The sequence below is a fragment of the Desmodus rotundus genome, chromosome 3, assembly GCF_022682495.2.
Source record: "Desmodus rotundus isolate HL8 chromosome 3, HLdesRot8A.1, whole genome shotgun sequence".
Classification (NCBI taxonomy): Eukaryota; Metazoa; Chordata; class Mammalia; order Chiroptera; family Phyllostomidae; genus Desmodus; species Desmodus rotundus.
The window spans coordinates 130,896,391-130,915,426 of NC_071389.1; the positions used below are offsets into that span (position 1 = coordinate 130,896,391).

A 19,036-nucleotide genomic window follows, 5' to 3' on the forward strand; every position below is an offset into this window, starting at 1 on the left:
ACACATAGTAAGCATTTTATGTGTTTGTTAAATGAAACAAAATAAAATGCAAGAAATCAGCTCTCTGACTTTCTTCTATTATTTGATTTTAAAATTCTAATTTAGAATTTAGTATTATATGTTCTATAATGGAAACTTGTTATAATGTTCTCAAACCCAAGAGCAGTAGGCATGGTTTTAGAGCTAGGATAGTGTTTCATTTGTAAGAAATACATCCTCCCTCTGCTTGGGTATCGTTATGGTGTTAGAGAGATTGCCCAAAGAGCCATATGGATTTTATTAATGACTTGTAATTAGATGTTATTCCAATTTAAGTTTTTTAAAAAAGATTATCACTTATCAAAGGCAGGTAAAATTTAGAACAACATTACAGATGTTATTTAGAACCACAAGTTCAGTTTTTTGTCCACTTTTCTTATAGCACCAAGTGATCCTCCCAAAGATGTTCATTATGCAAATATCAGTTCTTCATCAATAATTCTCTTTTGGACACCACCTTCAAAACCTAATGGGATTATACAATATTATTCTGTTTATTACAGAAATACTTCAGGTACTTTTGTGCAGGTAAGATCTGAGTTTTCCCCTAGTTCTTTATATCCTTTAGTTTTGTTGATGATATAGATTGAGTTTGGTAGAAAAAATCATTTATCTTACATTAATAATTATATGTAGACATTTTGCAAAACTTCTATGGACATAGAAAACTGTGGTAGGAAAGGTCAGATACATTCCTATGTCTCTATTTATCTCTCTCTACTTGCACGTGTGCACACCCACATTTCTGTAGCAGCATCAAAGCTATCACCAACAATGACGCTGTCACCTGTTTAAAATCCTGCACCTAAGTACGGCCCTGTGTTTCACTCCTCCAAGAAGTGTTCTCTAAAGAGTTGGTGATTTCATTCACCCTCAGTTATGTCTCAGAAAAATATTTGTTTTGTTTGCATACAATGTAACTACTTTTCATGTTTGGATGTGTTTGTGTGTTTCTCTTTGTTTTTATAAAAATGTTTTTAATTGTTAGCAGGAAGTGTTATCACTATTGTTGCTATTATTATTTATCAGATTTAATTAAAACTAGAAATGTGCCTAACTTGAGGTATGCAAGGTACTAGGGTCACACAGTTTGAAGATGGACACTTTCTGAGATACAAATGATAATAGTTATGAAAATAGCTAAAATGAAGTTTGTTTAGAGAAATATCTTTATTTTTTCAGCAGAATTTCTTTATTTCTCTAACTGTAATATTTCACAGGACTTCGTAGATGTGTATGTATATATATATAGACATATATAGACGTATGTATATACACACACACATCATAGATGTCTGTGTATATATATAGATATATGTATATATATGTCTATATATACACATACTTCGTAGATGTATGTGTGTGTATATACATACACATAGTCTGTCCAGAAAGTGTCCAGCCATATAATGTGAAAAAGAGAGACATTTATTGAAGAAGATACAAGAAACATTGTACAAAGGACAATGACATCTCAGTCCCCTTCAAAGTAGGCACCTTGGGACCTCATACAGTTCTCCCAGTCCTCATCAGCTGCCCCGATGTGTTTTCCTGACTCTCATCAGTGGTCTGAAATCTTCCCCTTTGAAGGTGATTTTAGTTTTGGGAAAAGCCAGAGGTTACAGGGCACAAAATATGGGTTGTAGGGGGAATGAGTCACCCGAGTGATTTGATGTTTCACCAAAAAACTCTATACAAGATATGATACGTGAGTGGGCATGTTGTTGTGATGAAGCTGCCAATCACCAGTTGCTAATAGCTGCAGCCTTCTGAGTCATCCAAGTAGTTTCTGCAGAGGAATGTTCTAGCTTAATGCAAAATTTGATGCGGGTTCATTGTTCTATTTACTCAGTCATTTTGAATGTGATGGCCACATAATACACATGCTCACTTAATGGCATCTACTGCCCCCACTGACTAGTACAGTGAAGGCATCATTGTTCACTCTCCTTGGCGGCCAGGTTACATCAATGCCACACAAACTGTTTTCATTATATTAACAATGGCTGGACCTTTCTGAACAGACTATATATATATAGTCTATTTGTAAAATATATATATATAGTGTGCATATATATATATATGTATATATATATGAATGATAAAATTGGAATTGTTGTGACTGAATCAGGAATGGAGAAAGTTGGACTACAATATGGAAACCACTAATTTAGAAAAAATACTGCAACTTAGTGATAGAAACTTCTGACTGTATTATTGATTATGACTCTGGTCTTATTTCTTTGTATCTTTTTGAGCAGGGGAATAGAGATAAGTCTTAGTCACTCCAACTTGCCTGATTCTCTTTGTGACTGACAACTGGTGGAGTGGCTTCGATGAGTCCTTGTGAGCAGCAGTCTCTGGGACTACAGTATGATTTGCTACAATGCATCTGTAGGGCAGTTTACACTAATGCAGTGGTTTCCAACCTTTTTGACACCAGGGACTGGTTCCATGGATGACAAGGTTTCCACGGACTGGATGGCTTGATAACCTGCCACCTGATGCAGCTTAATTGTCACTTGTCACTCACTGATAGGGTTTTGATATGAGCCTGGAAGCAATTGGTTTATCGTGGTCTCTGTGCAGTCACAACCTGTCTGCTAATGATAGTCTGTATTTGCAGCCCCCCCTGCCCCCCCAGCACTCGCTTCACCATCTCAGCTCCACCTCAGATCATCAGGCATTAGATTCTCATAAGCAGTGAGCACCCTAGACCCCTCGCATGTGCACTCACCACAGGGATCCTATGAGAATCTAATGCCGCACTTATCTGACAGGAAACAGAGCTTAGGCAGGAATGCAAGTGATGGGGTGCATAAATACAGATGAAGCTTCCCTGGCTGCCTATTGCTCACCTCCTGCTGTGTGACCCAGTTCCTAACAGGGGCTTGGTGACCCCTGCACTAATGAATAGGGTCAGAGCAGAGGTTTGCAAGCTGTCTCAGGACTACCCTAGCAGTGAAGAAAGTCCAGAAGTCACTTTGGGTTTTACATTCTGTTCAAAGCCCTTTAAGAGCGGAGGCCCTCTAAGAAAGCAGGATTTTCCCCCTAATCTGTACATCAAGCAATTTTTGTTTTGCCCTTTTGTTCTGCTCTAACTGGGGAAGAGATATGGGGATTAACATATAACTTATTATCATTAACTACAGTGTTGTTTTCGCATTTACCAATGTCATGATGTCATAGAGGTTACTAGAATTGCAGATGTTTCTTCTCTTACGCATTTAACAAAAGTTTTGCAAAGTGGTGTCAGTAGTTCTGAATCTTAGCACAGCTTTTGCTTTTGTACTATTTACTGTGGCTTATACATGATTCTATTTTGGTTGTCTTCGTCCAGATAATATGTAAATAATCAAGTGTAAACATCTAGCTCTCGTTTCAACATGATCTTATGAACCTACTTATTCAAACCTGGGCATATGCTATGTTCCCATTTGCAATTTATCTATCTTAGAAAATGTAATCTTTTATTTAGTAATCTTAAGAATGTTTTTAAGTGTGACAGCTGCAAGAAGGCACAGGCTAATGATGTTAAAACATTTCTCGTATTGCTCGAAGGTCATCTGTGCTTTAATTTATTCCTAAAGTTAATGTTAAATATAGCATCAAGATCCTCATTACCTAATTTTCTATTTTGGATTGGTAGAGTAGAAGGAATCCTCAAAATCAAAATTGTATAGAGGAATAAGTATATAATTCTTTCTTCCCCCTTCTTTTCCTCACCTTCCCACCGAAATTTGCACTGTAGGATACCTCACACCTGGCACACCATCCTCTGCTTCCTATTCCCAGTATCTCGGACTCGTCTTAGGCTCCCTTGCGCCCTGGCAAACAGCTTGCAGAAAAGGTCATGTGACACTTTATCTTTCCATCTCCTGAAGTCCTCTGGTCCTGTACCATACATAGCTTAAATGCTCAATAGATATTTTAATTGAGAGAACATAAATTATTATAATAGACCAATATTAGTTTCAGTATTTAGTGATAATTTTGGAGCACTTGAGTTTGTAGTGATCATTCCTTCTTATTCTGGGGAATTTAATCTCTATACTACTTGGCAGTCAATCCATCCTGCTCTTCCTGCAGTTTTTGCACCTTGTGTTTTGTGTGGTCTATTCATACTTAGACATTTTAATTTTTACCACTTATGCCGTGTCTCCTCAGTGTGCCTGACATAGTCTTATTATAGTATAATGTGCAAAATAAATGCTGGTTGATTCACCAAATTTGAAAAGTTTTTACTAAGTACCTTCTACTGCACTTGTATCCATAAAAGAGTAAACCTTAATTAGATTATTTGAACCACAAGATGTGTTTTCTAAAAATAAATAGACAAATGAAATAATCTAGATAACTGACCTAATTCTCCGTTTGTTACATGTCTATGCATGTCCACGCATACTCAGCATGAATGATTTCTGGCTGATTCAAAATAATTTGTTAACTAATTGTCATCAAGGTCATAAGTAATCAGAGTAAATTCTATAACAAAGAAAAATTAGAAGCTATACCAGAAAGCTATATTAATATTTTATGTAATACTTTATATATTTGTTATTCTATGTGTAACATAGATATATTGGAAGATAGTAAAGTTCATGGGTCATATTTTGTATGAGATTGTTATGTTATTTTAACTTGTCTATTCCTAAATAAGTCACCACAAAATTAAAATTGATCTTTCATTACCCTCATCCCCCCCACCATATTGGCCAAAGAACCACAAAAACTTGCTAATTTAATTTGTTGACATACTGTAGAACCATCCTAACTATAAATTTTAATCAAATTGATTACTCAGTGTTATTAATTTAAATTAACTAATTATCATTTATTGGTTTTTTATTATGTGCCAGACAAGGTCTTAATTGCTTTATGTGCTTCATATCATCTAATCCTCAAAGGTTCTCTGCGAAGTGTCGATGATCATTCCCACGTTTCAGCTGAGGAAGGAGAAGCTTTGGGATTAGACGATTTTCCAGAGTTACCTGCCAGAATCGAGTGCAGGGTTAAAGAACTCTAAGGGCTTTGTGCTGATTGGAATGATTTAGATTTCTCAGGGTAGATGGACATTATTATAAAGTTATTCACACTAATTGCCAAGTGTTTTCTGTTAAAAGTCTATTTTCCTTTATTTTAAAATTTATTTTATTTGACTATGTGTTTCGGGTTTAATATTTGCTCAGAGAGAAAATGAATGCCTTAATTGTCTAATTCAAAAAATGCCTTGGGACAAATCTGACTAGGAGTCAGGCCAGAAAATTATAAAATTTCTCTTAATCTGCATATAAGAGAGTGAACGTGACTGCCTTCCCTTCTCCCCATGGTAGTCGTAAACAAGTGGACTCATTAAGATGAGTAATTATATCCAGTTGAGTTAACAGAAACAGGTGAACACTTTCTTTCATAGAAAGAAAAATTAAATTTTTATGATACTCTCCAACTTCTATGTATTTTATTTTATAGAATATATAGAAGTTTTGAACAACACTTGAATGCTCGGTGAGAAAACTAACAGTGTCGGCACAGTTGTAGCATTGTCAGCTTGGCCATTGGACCTTCTCCATGCTAGGAGCTTGTTCTCTTTGCTACTCTAGAGGTTGATTTTGTAATAGAAACTACTGCTATCCATTCCTCTTTTAGTACACACATATTTCCAGTTTAATTATTCCAATAAAATGTTCTATGCTGATTTTCCTAAAACATTAACATATTAAAATAATGAGGCAAACCTTTCATGAATAACTATTTTGAAATGTTCATGTATACTAAAACTATATTCTGAACAATTAAAACAATATGTTTATTTTTCAGAATTTTACAATCCATGAAGTAACCAATGACTTTGACAATATGACCGTATCTGCAATAATAGATAAATTGGCAATATTCAGCTACTATACATTTTGGGTAACAGCAAGCACTTCAGTTGGAAATGGGAATAAAAGCAGTGACATAGTTCAAGTGTACACAGATCAAGACAGTATGTAAATGAAAAGTATTTATTACATTTTAATAGGATTAATTTAAAACTTTATAGTTATTTCACAACCTTTTTCTATTTGTATGTACTGGTAGTAAAATGGACATTTTATCTAGGCACATTTAACTAGTCATTATAGAAGTTTGAAAATGCATTTAGCATAGTTATAAAACTGTTACAATAATGACAGCCTTTTCTCTTCATCCAAATTGCTACCATACATTCATGAAAACTGTGTTGCTGTTGTTGCTTCAAAAGATGTCATGGCCATCAGTCATGGGAATGAAAAACATTGTTCGCGTGGACGGACTATTTAACAGCTAATACGCTTACCCATTTGCTTTAGCAACTGCATTTCTTCCCCTCTAGCAACTTTGTTTCAGTCTTTGCATCCATATAGGACTCTACACAGCATCTTTGTTCTCATTGTATTTGTGACTAACCTACCCAGAGTATCTTTTTTTTAACCCCAGAAGGTTCTTGTATGTGGCTTCTGCAGAATCTTGTTTGTGCTGAGTATTCAGAAAGCTGGAACAACCGAAACTCTTGATGCTTTTTGGGTTTTAGCTTGGAGAATACAACAATATGTGGATTATTGCCCATTTCTTCTTATAGTTGTTACTTTTGTCCATTTTTAATGTTATTTTGTATTAGTTTCAGGTGGACAAAATACTGGTTAGATGATCATATACTGTACAAAGAGTTCCCCTCAATATTTCCAGCACCCACCCGGCACCACACATAGTTACTACAGTATGATTGACTGTATTCCTTATGCTGCACTTTACATCCCTGTGATGATTTCAGAACTACCAATTTGTACTTCCTAATCCCTCTACCTTTCTCACCCAGTCTGACAACCCCACGCCTGTCCACTTACTTTTTAAAGATTTGTCTTTTATTGAGAAATAGTATTGGCCTACACTTTTGCTGAGAGTAAAATTCCATGTTTAATATCTGAAGATTATCACTTGACAGACAACATAAATACAAGGAGTGAATGCTTTCCTTGTTGTTTGGAAATCTTTTAAATAGTTCACAAGTTGACCAATGGAATAAGATTTGATAAAATATATGGAAATATGTGTTTACAGAGTCTTTAACAAAAGTGTTTGAATGCAATATGTGATCAATATCATTTCAGGCATTCTTTAAATGCAGATTTCTCCCAAGATTTTTACCAGCCTATAACTTTTTATCAGTTATTATTATAGCACCATGGTTAATAAACACATCCTATACACTGTTCTAGGTAAGAAGTACTAGATGGCAATAATATTTGGAAGACAGGCTAAAAATATTTTATAGATAATACACATTATTACAATATTTAAATATATGATATATGTACACACACACATGTATATATCCACATCATAATCTCTATGTTGTAAGAAAGAAAAGCCAAGAGAATATTATAGAAAACAATTCTCATGCATATTACATGTGTGAGATGACATTGTTTATTTTGGATGATTTTTAATATTTTTAGAAGATATTTTGTATTAGGTGATGTTTATTGTATTTGCATTTAAGTACTTTAAGAACTAATGATGTAACAGATGCCATTTCAACAATTATCCTCAGTTTGTGAATGTACTTAGATTTATTTAGGGTGACTGATAATTTTTATATTTTGCACATTACCTGTCATAGTACCTGAAGGGCCTGTTGGAAACCTGACTTATGAGTCCATTTCATCAACTGCAGTAAATGTAAGCTGGGGCCCACCTTCTCAACCAAACGGTGTAGTCTTCTACTATGTTTCTCTGAGCTTACAGCAGACTCCTCGCCACGTAAGACCACCTCTAGTTACATATGAGACGAGCATGTATTTTGATAATCTGGAAAAATACACTGGCTATATATTAGAAATCACTCCATCAACAGAAAAGGGATTCTCTGATACCTATACTGCCCAGCTACTCATCAAAACTGAAGAAGATGGTAGGCTGGGTCCTTTTATTGCCTATTAAGCAGATTGTGGGTGTTTTTTAAAATTTATATTGCTTTCTGATAGACAACACTATTCTTACAATTATTTAGATTATTTGTTCTCAGGTAATTAGCTTTTCAATAAACACAATAAGCTCTAAGTTTCTTAAAATTAAAATAATTATATGCTAAATAAATTGAAGCCCCATTATTATTAAAGCCTCTTTTTAATGCTAATTCATTTTTGTTTCATTTAATATTCTTTCTTTCTTTTATAGTCCCAGAAACTTCACCAATAATCAACACTTTTAAAAACCTTTCCTCTACCTCAGTTCTCTTATCATGGGATCCCCCAGTAAAACCAAATGGTGCAATTATAAGTTATGATTTAACTTTACAAGGACCAAATGAAAATTATTCTTTCAGCACTTCTGATAACTATGTAATATTGGAAGAGCTTTCACCATTTACATTATATAGTATTTTTGCTGCTGCGAGAACTGTAAAAGGACTCGGTCCTTCCAGTATTCTTTTCTTTTACACAGATGAGTCAGGTAAGCCAGAATTCGTATTTCTTCAAATGATTCTCTGTTGCAGCACAGAAAATAGGAGGATATCTGATTGTCTATTTCTAGCAGGTTTACAGTTATTCATCTACTTTGCTTAACCTTTGCTTTTTTTTAATTTGAGCTTCAGAACTAAGTGTTCTGCATTTAAAGCTACTTTGGAACTACTGAGTTCCAGTACAAAAAAAACGTAATACTTATGTATGCTATTTATTTCTGAAATTAAGATATGATCATTTTATAAATCTTTCTTAACTAGTGTCTTCAGGAAGCTACAGTCACAATGATATTTTTGTGTGAAAAACTATGAATGTAAGCTTTATAATGTGTTTTCCTACAGTGCCTTTAGCACCTCCTCAAAATTTGACTTTAATCAACTACACTTCAGACTCTGTATGGCTGCACTGGAGCCCGAGCCCTGTCCCAGGCGGCATTGTTAAAGTGTATAGTTTAAAAATTCATGAACATGAAACTGATACTGTATTTTATAAGGTAGGTAGATTATGCCAGTATATTCTTATTTCAAAAATTCAGAAATTGAATGAAACCTTTTGACATGCAGGGGGAAAATGGACTGCTTTAAATTGAGCAAGGGCCGTCTTCTACGGAACCGTTTTTGTTTCCCATAATTTAAGGATGCTCACGGAAAACACGGAAAACATGTGCCAGATGCGGAAGCTGAAGAGTTTGTAAAACAATTTACTTAGTGTTTCTGACCTCTACATATCTATGGTCTATGAAATAATAGCACAATGTTGTGAATGCTGGAAAGTATGTAGTAAAACTTTTTAGACTAAAGCCTATTATCTTAAATGTAATATCTTTCTATTTGTTGTTAAAAGAAGTACCCAGTTGATGGTTTTAAACTTTTCAAGAGTGTGATTTTACTGGACTTCTGGTAATCTTCCCAGAGAGCATATAATCCCACACTAATTGGTCTTTTAAGACATATTATTATCTTTTAACAGTAATTAGTTTGCAACACTAAATACCCTTTCCCTCCTCCATTTTTAAGTTTCAGAATTAGTGAAAAACACCCCAAGAACCCATGTAAACAAAGGGCCTCAAATATACTTCTATGATTTCTAACATTTAATTGCCAAAATATGTTATACTACACAGCATTTATTTAAGGAAGTGTTCTTACTTTTTTTCCAAAGGCAAATTGGAGCATTGGAATGCTCTTAATTACAGCAAGAAGAGTAAAAAGATCTGTAATAAGCATTGTTACCAATAACGACATTGGGAACTTACAATTTGTTACCGATGGTAAATCATTTTTATAGCATATGTATCTTGCAAAATGAATAGTAAAAATCAAAGGCTGTGATTAAGGTTATGTCATAAGAAACAATAGCTTTCTTTCTGGAAATCAAGGTATTACTTCAAAATCTAAAAGGCTGAGTAGAATTTGAATTATATATGTTACTTCATAAGTGGAATCTGTTTTCCAAAAATGTGAAATTATCTTAATGACACCAAGTGTGTAGCCCTCTAATAACTGTCCCTGGTCTAATCGAACATGTTCCCACATTTTATTTGCTTTTTCTACATGGGTCACTGGAAACAGACATCAAAATGGGAAAAAGGATCATTTTTGTAGTGTTATCACATCCGTGGGACAATCAGGGAAGTGTATCGGAGCGTGGATGTCTATGTGTGGTCTTTCCCCTCAGAACAGGGAACTCCAGTATCGACACCATTGGCGTCGTGGTAAATCAAGAGCTTTGGCATCAAGTTACCTGGTTCAAGCCCTGCCTTTAAGACTTACTGTGCTGCATTAGACAAGCTGCTTAATTTCTTATGACTCAGTTTCTTCAAGTGCAAATTGGGAGTTATAAAGATGCATATACCTTAAAAAGTGAGGATTATAAGGGGAAATCTGGGAAAAGCTTTTAGAACATTTCCTGGCATGTGATAAATGCACTAGCTATTGTTGTTATACATAGTTGTGAAAAGTACAAAAAATCCATTCAGTGATGCAATAGCACTAAGAACAAAATGATGTCATGCCATTACACGAATATGAAAATGTTGTATTTTAAGATTTTTACACACTCTATTTTCTCAATAGAAATACTATCATTAATATTTCACTAGTAGCAGAAATAATCTTTATACTCTGAAGTATTGAATAGATCACTTTTGGGGTGGAGAATGTAGTTTTTATTTAACATCTACTACTTTTAGTTACTCTTTGTACATCTATTTTCTCTTCCTTCAATGTTCATAACTTTGTTTCCTTTTGAATTCCTTTAAGTGTACTCACGTGCCATCTTTTTTCTTTCTCAACATCTAGTTTACCTTACGTCGTTCCCTCCTTCCATTTCGCTTTCTCTACAAGTGTATTTTCCTTTCTACGTCTTCCTCCATCGCTATCCCACAACACTGTTACTTTCTATTACTTTTTAATTTTTATTCTTTCAAATTTTGTGTGGCTTTATGGGGGCAGAATAATTCCAGAGCCACTCCAAATGCTTCTGCCGTCCCAGTCAGTCCAGTGTCGTTCGCGTGGAGCTCAACAAGGTACAGGTTTGCAGGTAACGCAGGTCACTCATACATACCGAAACTTTATTCAGTAAAAAGTTATTAAAATGTGTTTGGAAATACTCCTTGTGTGCGCCTCCTTCTCACTACTCTTCTTATACCGATCTGTTTACTATCCGCTCGCACACTTTCATCGCAATGTCTTGAGTCCACTTCTCTCACTTCTGAGAAGTGACCTTGACAGCCACCTCTCTGGGTACCAGCCCTTTCTCACCCAAATCTAAGTTCACCTGCGTTGTGTTTCTTTTCTTCTCAGTAAGCAATTGTTTGTGGATTTCTCTAATTAATATGAAAACTCCTTTGTGACAGGGACCGTGCCTTACATAGCTTTAAATACACTGGTTATCTAACAGTATGTTTTGTAAATAGTAAGTGTGAAAAACTGGAAGGAAATAGTGTAATATACTGAGCTCCTAAGTATATGTCAAGGACTTGGGAGAGATTAACTTAAAATGTGATTCTAACTGTAAGTACCCCAAGAAAGCATACTCTTCCTTTCTCCTTCTTTTTCCTAAGATTGTCTCAAATAGGAAATTTAGGGGCTGTGTGGGAAAACTCATAGTTTAAGCTTCATAGGAGCAGAGATTTTATTTCATTCACTACTGTATTCCCGGTGCCTAGCATATAGTAGATAACGAATAAACTTATTTACATGGAATGTTCCTGGGTATTTAAAATGAATTTAGATGAATTTAAGAAAAATTGAGTATTGCTCACCACATGTAAGTTGGGTTTAAATTGGGGACTTTAATTTTGGAAGATTTAAAGAAAGTCATTAGTATATAACTCTAAGAATCTGGGAGGCAAAATGAAAACAAAATGATCTCGCTTTTTAAAAAACAGCAATAATGAGATTCTTCATAGCTGAGTGTCCAGTTCATCCGGTGTTATCAGCTGAGCATCCCCCAGGCCACGCCAAATCTTTAATATTTCTTTAAATTTAGAATACCCATGCTTATCAAATCACCGGTTAAACACAGAAGGCATAACTGTTGTGTTAAAATATGTCTTCCACTTACAAATAAATTTTTGATGATGCATTGAGACTAAGTTCTTTCTGCTTTTCAGAATATTTCAGGTTTTCAAACCGAGGCCCAACTCATTGGACTGGAACCTGTCAGCACCTACTCTGTCAGCGTATCTGCCTTCACCAAAGTGGGGAACGGCAACCAGTTCAGTGACGTGCTCAAATTCACCACCCGGGAGTCAGGTGGGACACGGTGCTCTGAGCACAAAGCCTTCCCTTTCTCAGCTTATGTGGTGAAGTGTTATTTAGTAGTTCATGCAAAGGGAATTTTCAACATTCACTGTTAGAATATGAGCTGGTTAGTTCATTGATTTTAGCTTTCCAGAGTCAGTGAAATAGGTGTTCACAAAATTCAGTTTTGTAAACTGATCTTAAGCAAGTTGTCAACTATCTCTTTTTAACTTATTTTATGAAAATATTGTTGTATGTTTTTGAAAATAAGAAGGCAAATAATTAAGAATATTTCATTGCCAAAGCCCTGAATCAGCCATGAAATTGTCTTGTCTTTAACTTTAAATTCCACTCATCGGACAATGGGACAATTGTGGGGAGATTGACTGTGGGAGTGGGGGGCGTGGGGCAGGGGAGAGCAGCGGGGGAAAAGTCGTGACAACTGTAACTGCACAACAACAAAAAGTTCCCCTCATCCTGTAAATAATTCTCTTTTAGTTCCAGTGCCTTTATCTGCCAGAGGAGGGAGGGTTTGTAAAGATATAAATTTAGGTCGGGGCGGGGAACTGTAGGCAAGTGAAAATTTACTTACATATTCTTTCAATAACTATGTTTTACATAATGACGGCAAGCTGGTTCCTTTCACCGCTTGTTTGCAATCCACGAATTGAGAATTTTCCTTGTAGCATCCTCTTTTCACTGTAATAGGAATAACTATGTTAACATTAGGGGCCATTAGATAATTTGACGTTTCCGTGGGAAGCAACCAGACTCTCCGGTTTGCAGCCACTTTGGTGGGCTGGGGCATTTATTGCTCTTTAGCCAGGTCTACTGGATGCAGTGCACCTCTGAGAAACTGGGTCAACTCTAGCTGAAGTTAGGGACATTCTAGGAAAAACTGAGACTGAATTAAAAATTGGGACTGATTTAAATCTTTCCTCCAAAGATTTTTTAAAGAGTACTAAGGAATCAGGTCTTCATGATTCTCCTATCTAAATATAAAAGCAGCACCCCCCTAAACTGGTTACATGTTTGCTAGCACTATTAGGCCCAGATGTGCCATACTAGGGAGGCACCTACATCTTTCTTTCTTTTGCATAAAAGGTTCCCACAATAACGTATTCCTGAGTCTTCTCCTTTCTGATTAAGAGATAAAGAGAGCAGCTTTCACTCACTGCCTGAACTTGAAGCCACACAGTTTCTTCTGAGCACTTGAGGTTGTGATTGCTGCTTTGGCCTGAGAAAATATTAAGGGAATGGGTTAGTATTGTATGATGAATATGACAGCAAATGAAATAGGCAAACAGCCATTTGATTCAGCCTTTGTGAGGAACTTTTGAGCACAAATTGAAAGGTTGAAATGTTAAATTTTTATTTTGTGTGTCTACTACTATACATGATTTTATCTGGCAATCACATAACTAAATAATTTATCTACTACACGTGTATAAATTTTAACTTTGGGCATTTATCTCTTAAGTTCCAGATGCTGTACAGAACATACAGTGTGTGGCAACTAGCTGGCAGTCCACGTTAGTGAAGTGGGATCCACCCAAAAAGGCAAATGGAATAATTACACATTATCTGATAACAGTTGAAAGAAATTCTACTAAAGTATCTCCCCAAGATCACATGTACACTTTCATGAAACTTCTTGCCAATACCTCGTATGTCTTTAAAATAAGAGCTTCGACCTCAGCTGGTGAAGGCGATGAAAGTACCTGCAACGTCAGCACGCTACCTGAGACAGGTAATTAATCTGAAACAGGTAATTTACCTGAAAGAGATAACTAATCTGAAACAGGTAACTATTCATAGATTGTGCCGTACATTTGTCAATACCTCTTATAATCTTTATGCACATTTATCTAAAGATATTAAAGAGATATTTAAAAATGTAAAACACACTTTTTTACCCCATGGGTTAACAGAGCACCAGGTGTGCTCTACATTGACCTCTCTTTGGGAGTTCAAAAGGTGGAAAAAGAGAAAAAATATGCTTCCTAGTTTTTCCACAAATAGCTACTTTTTTGTTACCCAGACTCCAAACTTACTGCATTATGCTTTCTCATAATTTAAAATAAGGAATGAACATGTAAACTTTTGCATACCTCTCTCTTTTTTTCTTAGTTGATTTTGTGGAATTTTAGATGCTTCTCTGAATTCTGCGGCTGCAGTGTCAGGCTCACTATCACATATTTCCTTCCCTAGATGCCAGGCTTTGTCTTTTATATCATTTGAATAAAAATATCCAAGTCACTAAGCCCCAGTCTACAAAGAACTCTCATTCAAACAAAAAAGAACTTCATTCTCCCTAACAGTGGTCCCTTCTGTGTCATAATCTTCTTCATTCTCTATGGTCTTCAACATCAAACCTGCTCATGCAAATGAAAACCTGATTCCTTCCTGGTAACATCACTCCTTGGAGGTCCTCCCTGATGGAGACCGTGGGTATTGCCATAATTGGTTACCTGTGGCACATCTAGAGCCTTCATCTTAGAAACACCTTTTAACCCTTCCCCCTTTGGAAATCAGTGTCACCCAGTTTTACGTCACTTTTCTACCCTTGAGGCTATAAACCACAGAACTTCCAGGCATGGCACCTCCTCCCAGACTTCTGCATCCCAATCAGAATTCGTTCCTTCTCATTCTTCCACTGGAACATGTCTTCAGACTTCATTACTCTCTCTGTTCAGCTGGAATGGACGCTTTTCATCCCTAGATCTCAAACCATGTCATTGTGACTCATCTTCCAGGAGATTCCCAACGCTAAGAGGAGCCTACAATTTGTTTTCACCAGATCCTAGCTGATGAATAGTGCTAGAAAAAACCCTGAAATTGTTCCACTTTGTTCAGCTATACATTTCACCTTCTCTAACTCTCCCAGATCCTACTCAATCTTGTCTACATCTCTTGTTTACACTCCGTTAGTTTTCCACAGGAAAATTCTGCTCTCGTTCTGACCATAGTCTACTCTCAGTATCATCCATATTTGATTTTATCATTGATTTTACTAATAATGTTAAAGATATTGATTTTCCTTCTTTCAAATTTTAACTATATCTTTATTTGTGCTCTCCAGATAGTCTCTTTAAGCGATGTCATTGCCTTCCCCTTTTCAGGAACCTAGCTGCTCATTTTCGTTTCAATCTCTTATCTCTTCTAGAACATCACTTCATCAATTTAATCTATTTCTTCTGCATTTCATCCTCCCCCCACCTTGCACATGCATACACACCTCCTCTCTCTCTCTCTTCTTCTCTCTCACACAAATTTTCAAGTGAGGACCAAGTCGGTAGATCAACCCCAAACATATTCAAAATGGGATTTATGTTGCATGAATTCTCCTTCTCTTTCTTACTTTTCTATACCTGTTCTTTATAATCAGTTGGACACCACACTTCATATATTTATGTGACTTTTTTCTCCTATCTCTCCTACATACAGTCAGAACTTATCACTTCAGTCGCTGCATGGGAAGTTTTCCCCTTCCCCAACATGACTGCCCCATTTCATAAAAGACCTCTGTTACTTCTTGTAATTAATACCCCCAAATTCCTGATCACCTACACTCATCTGGACTGCCCATCCGTCTCAATTTTCTACCCACTTACTCTGATTAAATTGGCTCTAGTATATAATTTAGAGCATTTCCATGTTGGCGGTTGAAGTTTATTGTCTGAAGGGTAGGAATTAGATGTGTAATATTCGGCTATCTGAAGCATAGAGATGATAATGAAAGGCATACTGTATAGGAGACGGCCCAGAACACTCCCAGTGTTTTACTCATTCTCGCTGTCTACAAGATACATCCCAGAATTCACCACCAGTTAGAGACTGGCTTCTGTCTAGCTTTCCATCCTTATGTCCTTCTGCCACATCTCTTCCTATAGCTGATGCCTCTAGCCAAACTCCGTGTACTCAGCCCATTAAATTTCATGTATTTCATTCAAAAACATTTATTAAGTCCTGCTATGAACTAATCATTGTTTAAATTCTCTTCTTTAAACATACTCAACATTTTTTCACTATCAGATTGCACTGCTTCTTGTAGCTATATCGTCCCTCTACTTTGTATGTTGCACAACATTGTATTGATTCTTTAAAGCTCAGCTTAAATGTATTTTTTCAAATGTCTTCAATTGTATGTGAAGCTTTAGGGCTACCAATCTCTGGACTTCACCACAGACTTATTGAATTGTAGCCTCAGAAATTAAAGCCCAAGAATCTGTCCTTTGAAGCATCTCTCCAGGTGATCTGATGCTCTGTACATTTTGGGAAGCGCTGGAATAGATCACCCAGGAACTCTGATGGCAGGTGACGTGTAGCAGCGAGGACAGGCAAACAGTGTCAGAGAAGGCCAGAGAGGGCTGACAGGTGTCTCCCCAGTGGGTGGGCAGCAGGTCACTGCTGTGCACAGTCTGGGAGAAGAAAATGTGGTCAAAGCCAGGCAGGTGGTCTGCGTCGGGGTGGTCTAGCACCAGGTAAAGTGGTCTTGGTCATCGGACGGGAGCTGAGCTTTAGAAAACTGCGGGGGAGGGGGGGTAGGGAGGGGAGATAGGACAATAATTTGAAGTAAATGAGAGTTTCAGGACTCTGAAAACAAAGTGGATGACTTGTTAGAACTGAATCCACTGGAACTCAAAGCGACTGCTTAGCCACAGAATGAAACAGAAGTTCAGTTAGTTAGAACTAAGATACATAATCAAAGTAAATATGCACTTGATGTAGAGATACCTGAACCTAAGGTTCAGGTTTTTTTCTTTAATCCTTTAATTAAAAATTTGAATTGGATCTTAATTCAGAATTAAAAGACCCCATGAGTGGAGGTTGAAGGAATTCTAAATCAGTTAATTAGGCAGATACTAGACATATTGTAAGATGTACTATGTCGTCTCTTATTATTAAAGACAAATGGCTCTCAGAATTTGGACTGCTGGCTCCCTGCATCAGAGTGTTCATCTCTAGGACCTACTTCAGACCTATGGAATCAGAATTTGGAAATTAAGACTCCCAGATCTTCACTATAAATTCTTTGCTTGTGGGGACTCTGTCTTATTTGTCTTTGTTTACTCACAGCTCCTAGCAAAGAGCCTTGGGTGTTATAAGGCACTCAAATGTCTGTAAAAGAAAGAAATGAGTTTTCTCCATTGCAATATTTTATCTCCAAATAACCATAAGGCAAAATTATATTTTCTTCCAGGCAAATATTAACATTTTTAAATTAAGGAGTCATACATATGAAACATGAGTATTAATTGCTGCTTCAAAAATTTTAATATTTTTTATCTTTAAGTTTCAAGTCTAGTTTGCAATTATATTTATGATGACAGTACTTATTAGGAAAATGAGTTGCTTTCATCTGAGTTCACGTGAATTGTTCGTTGGTGAGATAGATGTAAGAACTGGAGATGCATTGTTCAGAATGGAAACAGTTTTATAGCTGTTGCAAACTGGTGATTTACAGTGCTCTAAGATTGGTCACAGCGTATAGTCAGCTCTGAGTCACTGACTCTGTGCTTATTTTTGACATAAAATCAAATCAAATTTGACTTACTCTCTCACTGCCTAGTGTTTGACCTTAACATTCTTTCCAGGGATTCTTAGGTATTTTTCTTAGTGTAAACTTGGCTATATCTGAGCACAGTTAAACATGCATCATGTGATCGAATTTACAAGATTAGTGTTTGGTATTCAGACTGGGTCCATGGTCACAGTCAAACTTGTTGGAATAGGGCAAATATAGATGAAGGCCTCCAAACTTGGCACTTTTAACAGCATTTATATCAAAATATATCATCTATACCAATAAAAACATTGTAGCAAGTTCATGTGTCTGTAAGATTTAACTTTAGTGTCTCAAAATAGTTCATTATATTCAAATCTTAAGAAATGTGATTTAATATTGAATTAAAAAATTTTTTTTTCTGGAAGATAACTTTTGAGTTTGGGTTTATTTAAAGCTCTTCCAAGCTCAGTAATTTAGAATCAGAAGAGAAATATAAGTTATATTCTTCAGATGCCCCAAACTTAATGGAAGGAAAATGAAATACACAGTTTAGTTTTAGGAGTATTGTTTTCAGTATTGATTTCTTTATTAGCTTTTTGTCCAATAGGAGATATCAGGTACCTGTAGGGACCCCCTGGAAGTTCACTGAGCTTGAAATTATATTAATGGTACACTATTAAAAAAATAAAAAGCTAATAAAACCCTTTGTTATCTTTTAAAAAAGTATATTTGTGATGCCCTTTATTTGGATCCCTGTTCCGTGGACCTCTCTGAGCAGTACAGAGATTGCTGGGCCAACTGTGATTACAACTAAATCTGATCTCCACTTGCCAGCTTTTAAAAAAAAATCATAAGAATTCATACCATTGTTAAGTACAATTTAATAGATGGAGTGTATGTGGTAAAAGTGTTTCTCGGGGTTGCAAATTATTGCACTAATTCAGAAGCCGACTTTTCCCTTTGTCTGCCTCCCCCGACGTTGCTCTCCTCACCCATCTCCTCAGTTGAGATGACAAGTCAAACATGCAGGAAAATTGCATGATCCTGTTTGTTCTTGAGCAAATGAATTGACACGTTCTACTTACCAGGCAGTAAGTGCTGAAGGCACAAAAGGCATTAGAATTGCCTGTCACAGATCAGAGAGAAATAGTTGTTAGCATTGTTACTCTAATTGAAATTCAAGGGTTCTACAAAGCATCTTTCATGCAGACTTTCTTTTGATAAAATAAACTTTTAATTGACTTTATTGGGATGAC

The 19,036-nt window shown here is 36.1% G+C and overlaps 1 protein-coding gene across 1 annotated transcript in view; it reads left to right on the forward strand.

The window, feature by feature from the left end:
• Positions 1 to 19,036, forward strand: part of PTPRQ (protein tyrosine phosphatase receptor type Q) — a 196,997-nt gene that overhangs the window by 64,327 nt on the left and 113,634 nt on the right. The window contains exons 19-25 of the mRNA XM_024579714.3: positions 422 to 567; positions 5,857 to 6,025; positions 7,682 to 7,972; positions 8,239 to 8,514; positions 8,867 to 9,018; positions 12,142 to 12,283; positions 13,752 to 14,021. Coding sequence (XP_024435482.2) covers positions 422 to 567; positions 5,857 to 6,025; positions 7,682 to 7,972; positions 8,239 to 8,514; positions 8,867 to 9,018; positions 12,142 to 12,283; positions 13,752 to 14,021 — 1,446 coding nt within the window. The remainder of the gene's footprint in view (positions 1 to 421; positions 568 to 5,856; positions 6,026 to 7,681; positions 7,973 to 8,238; positions 8,515 to 8,866; positions 9,019 to 12,141; positions 12,284 to 13,751; positions 14,022 to 19,036) is intronic.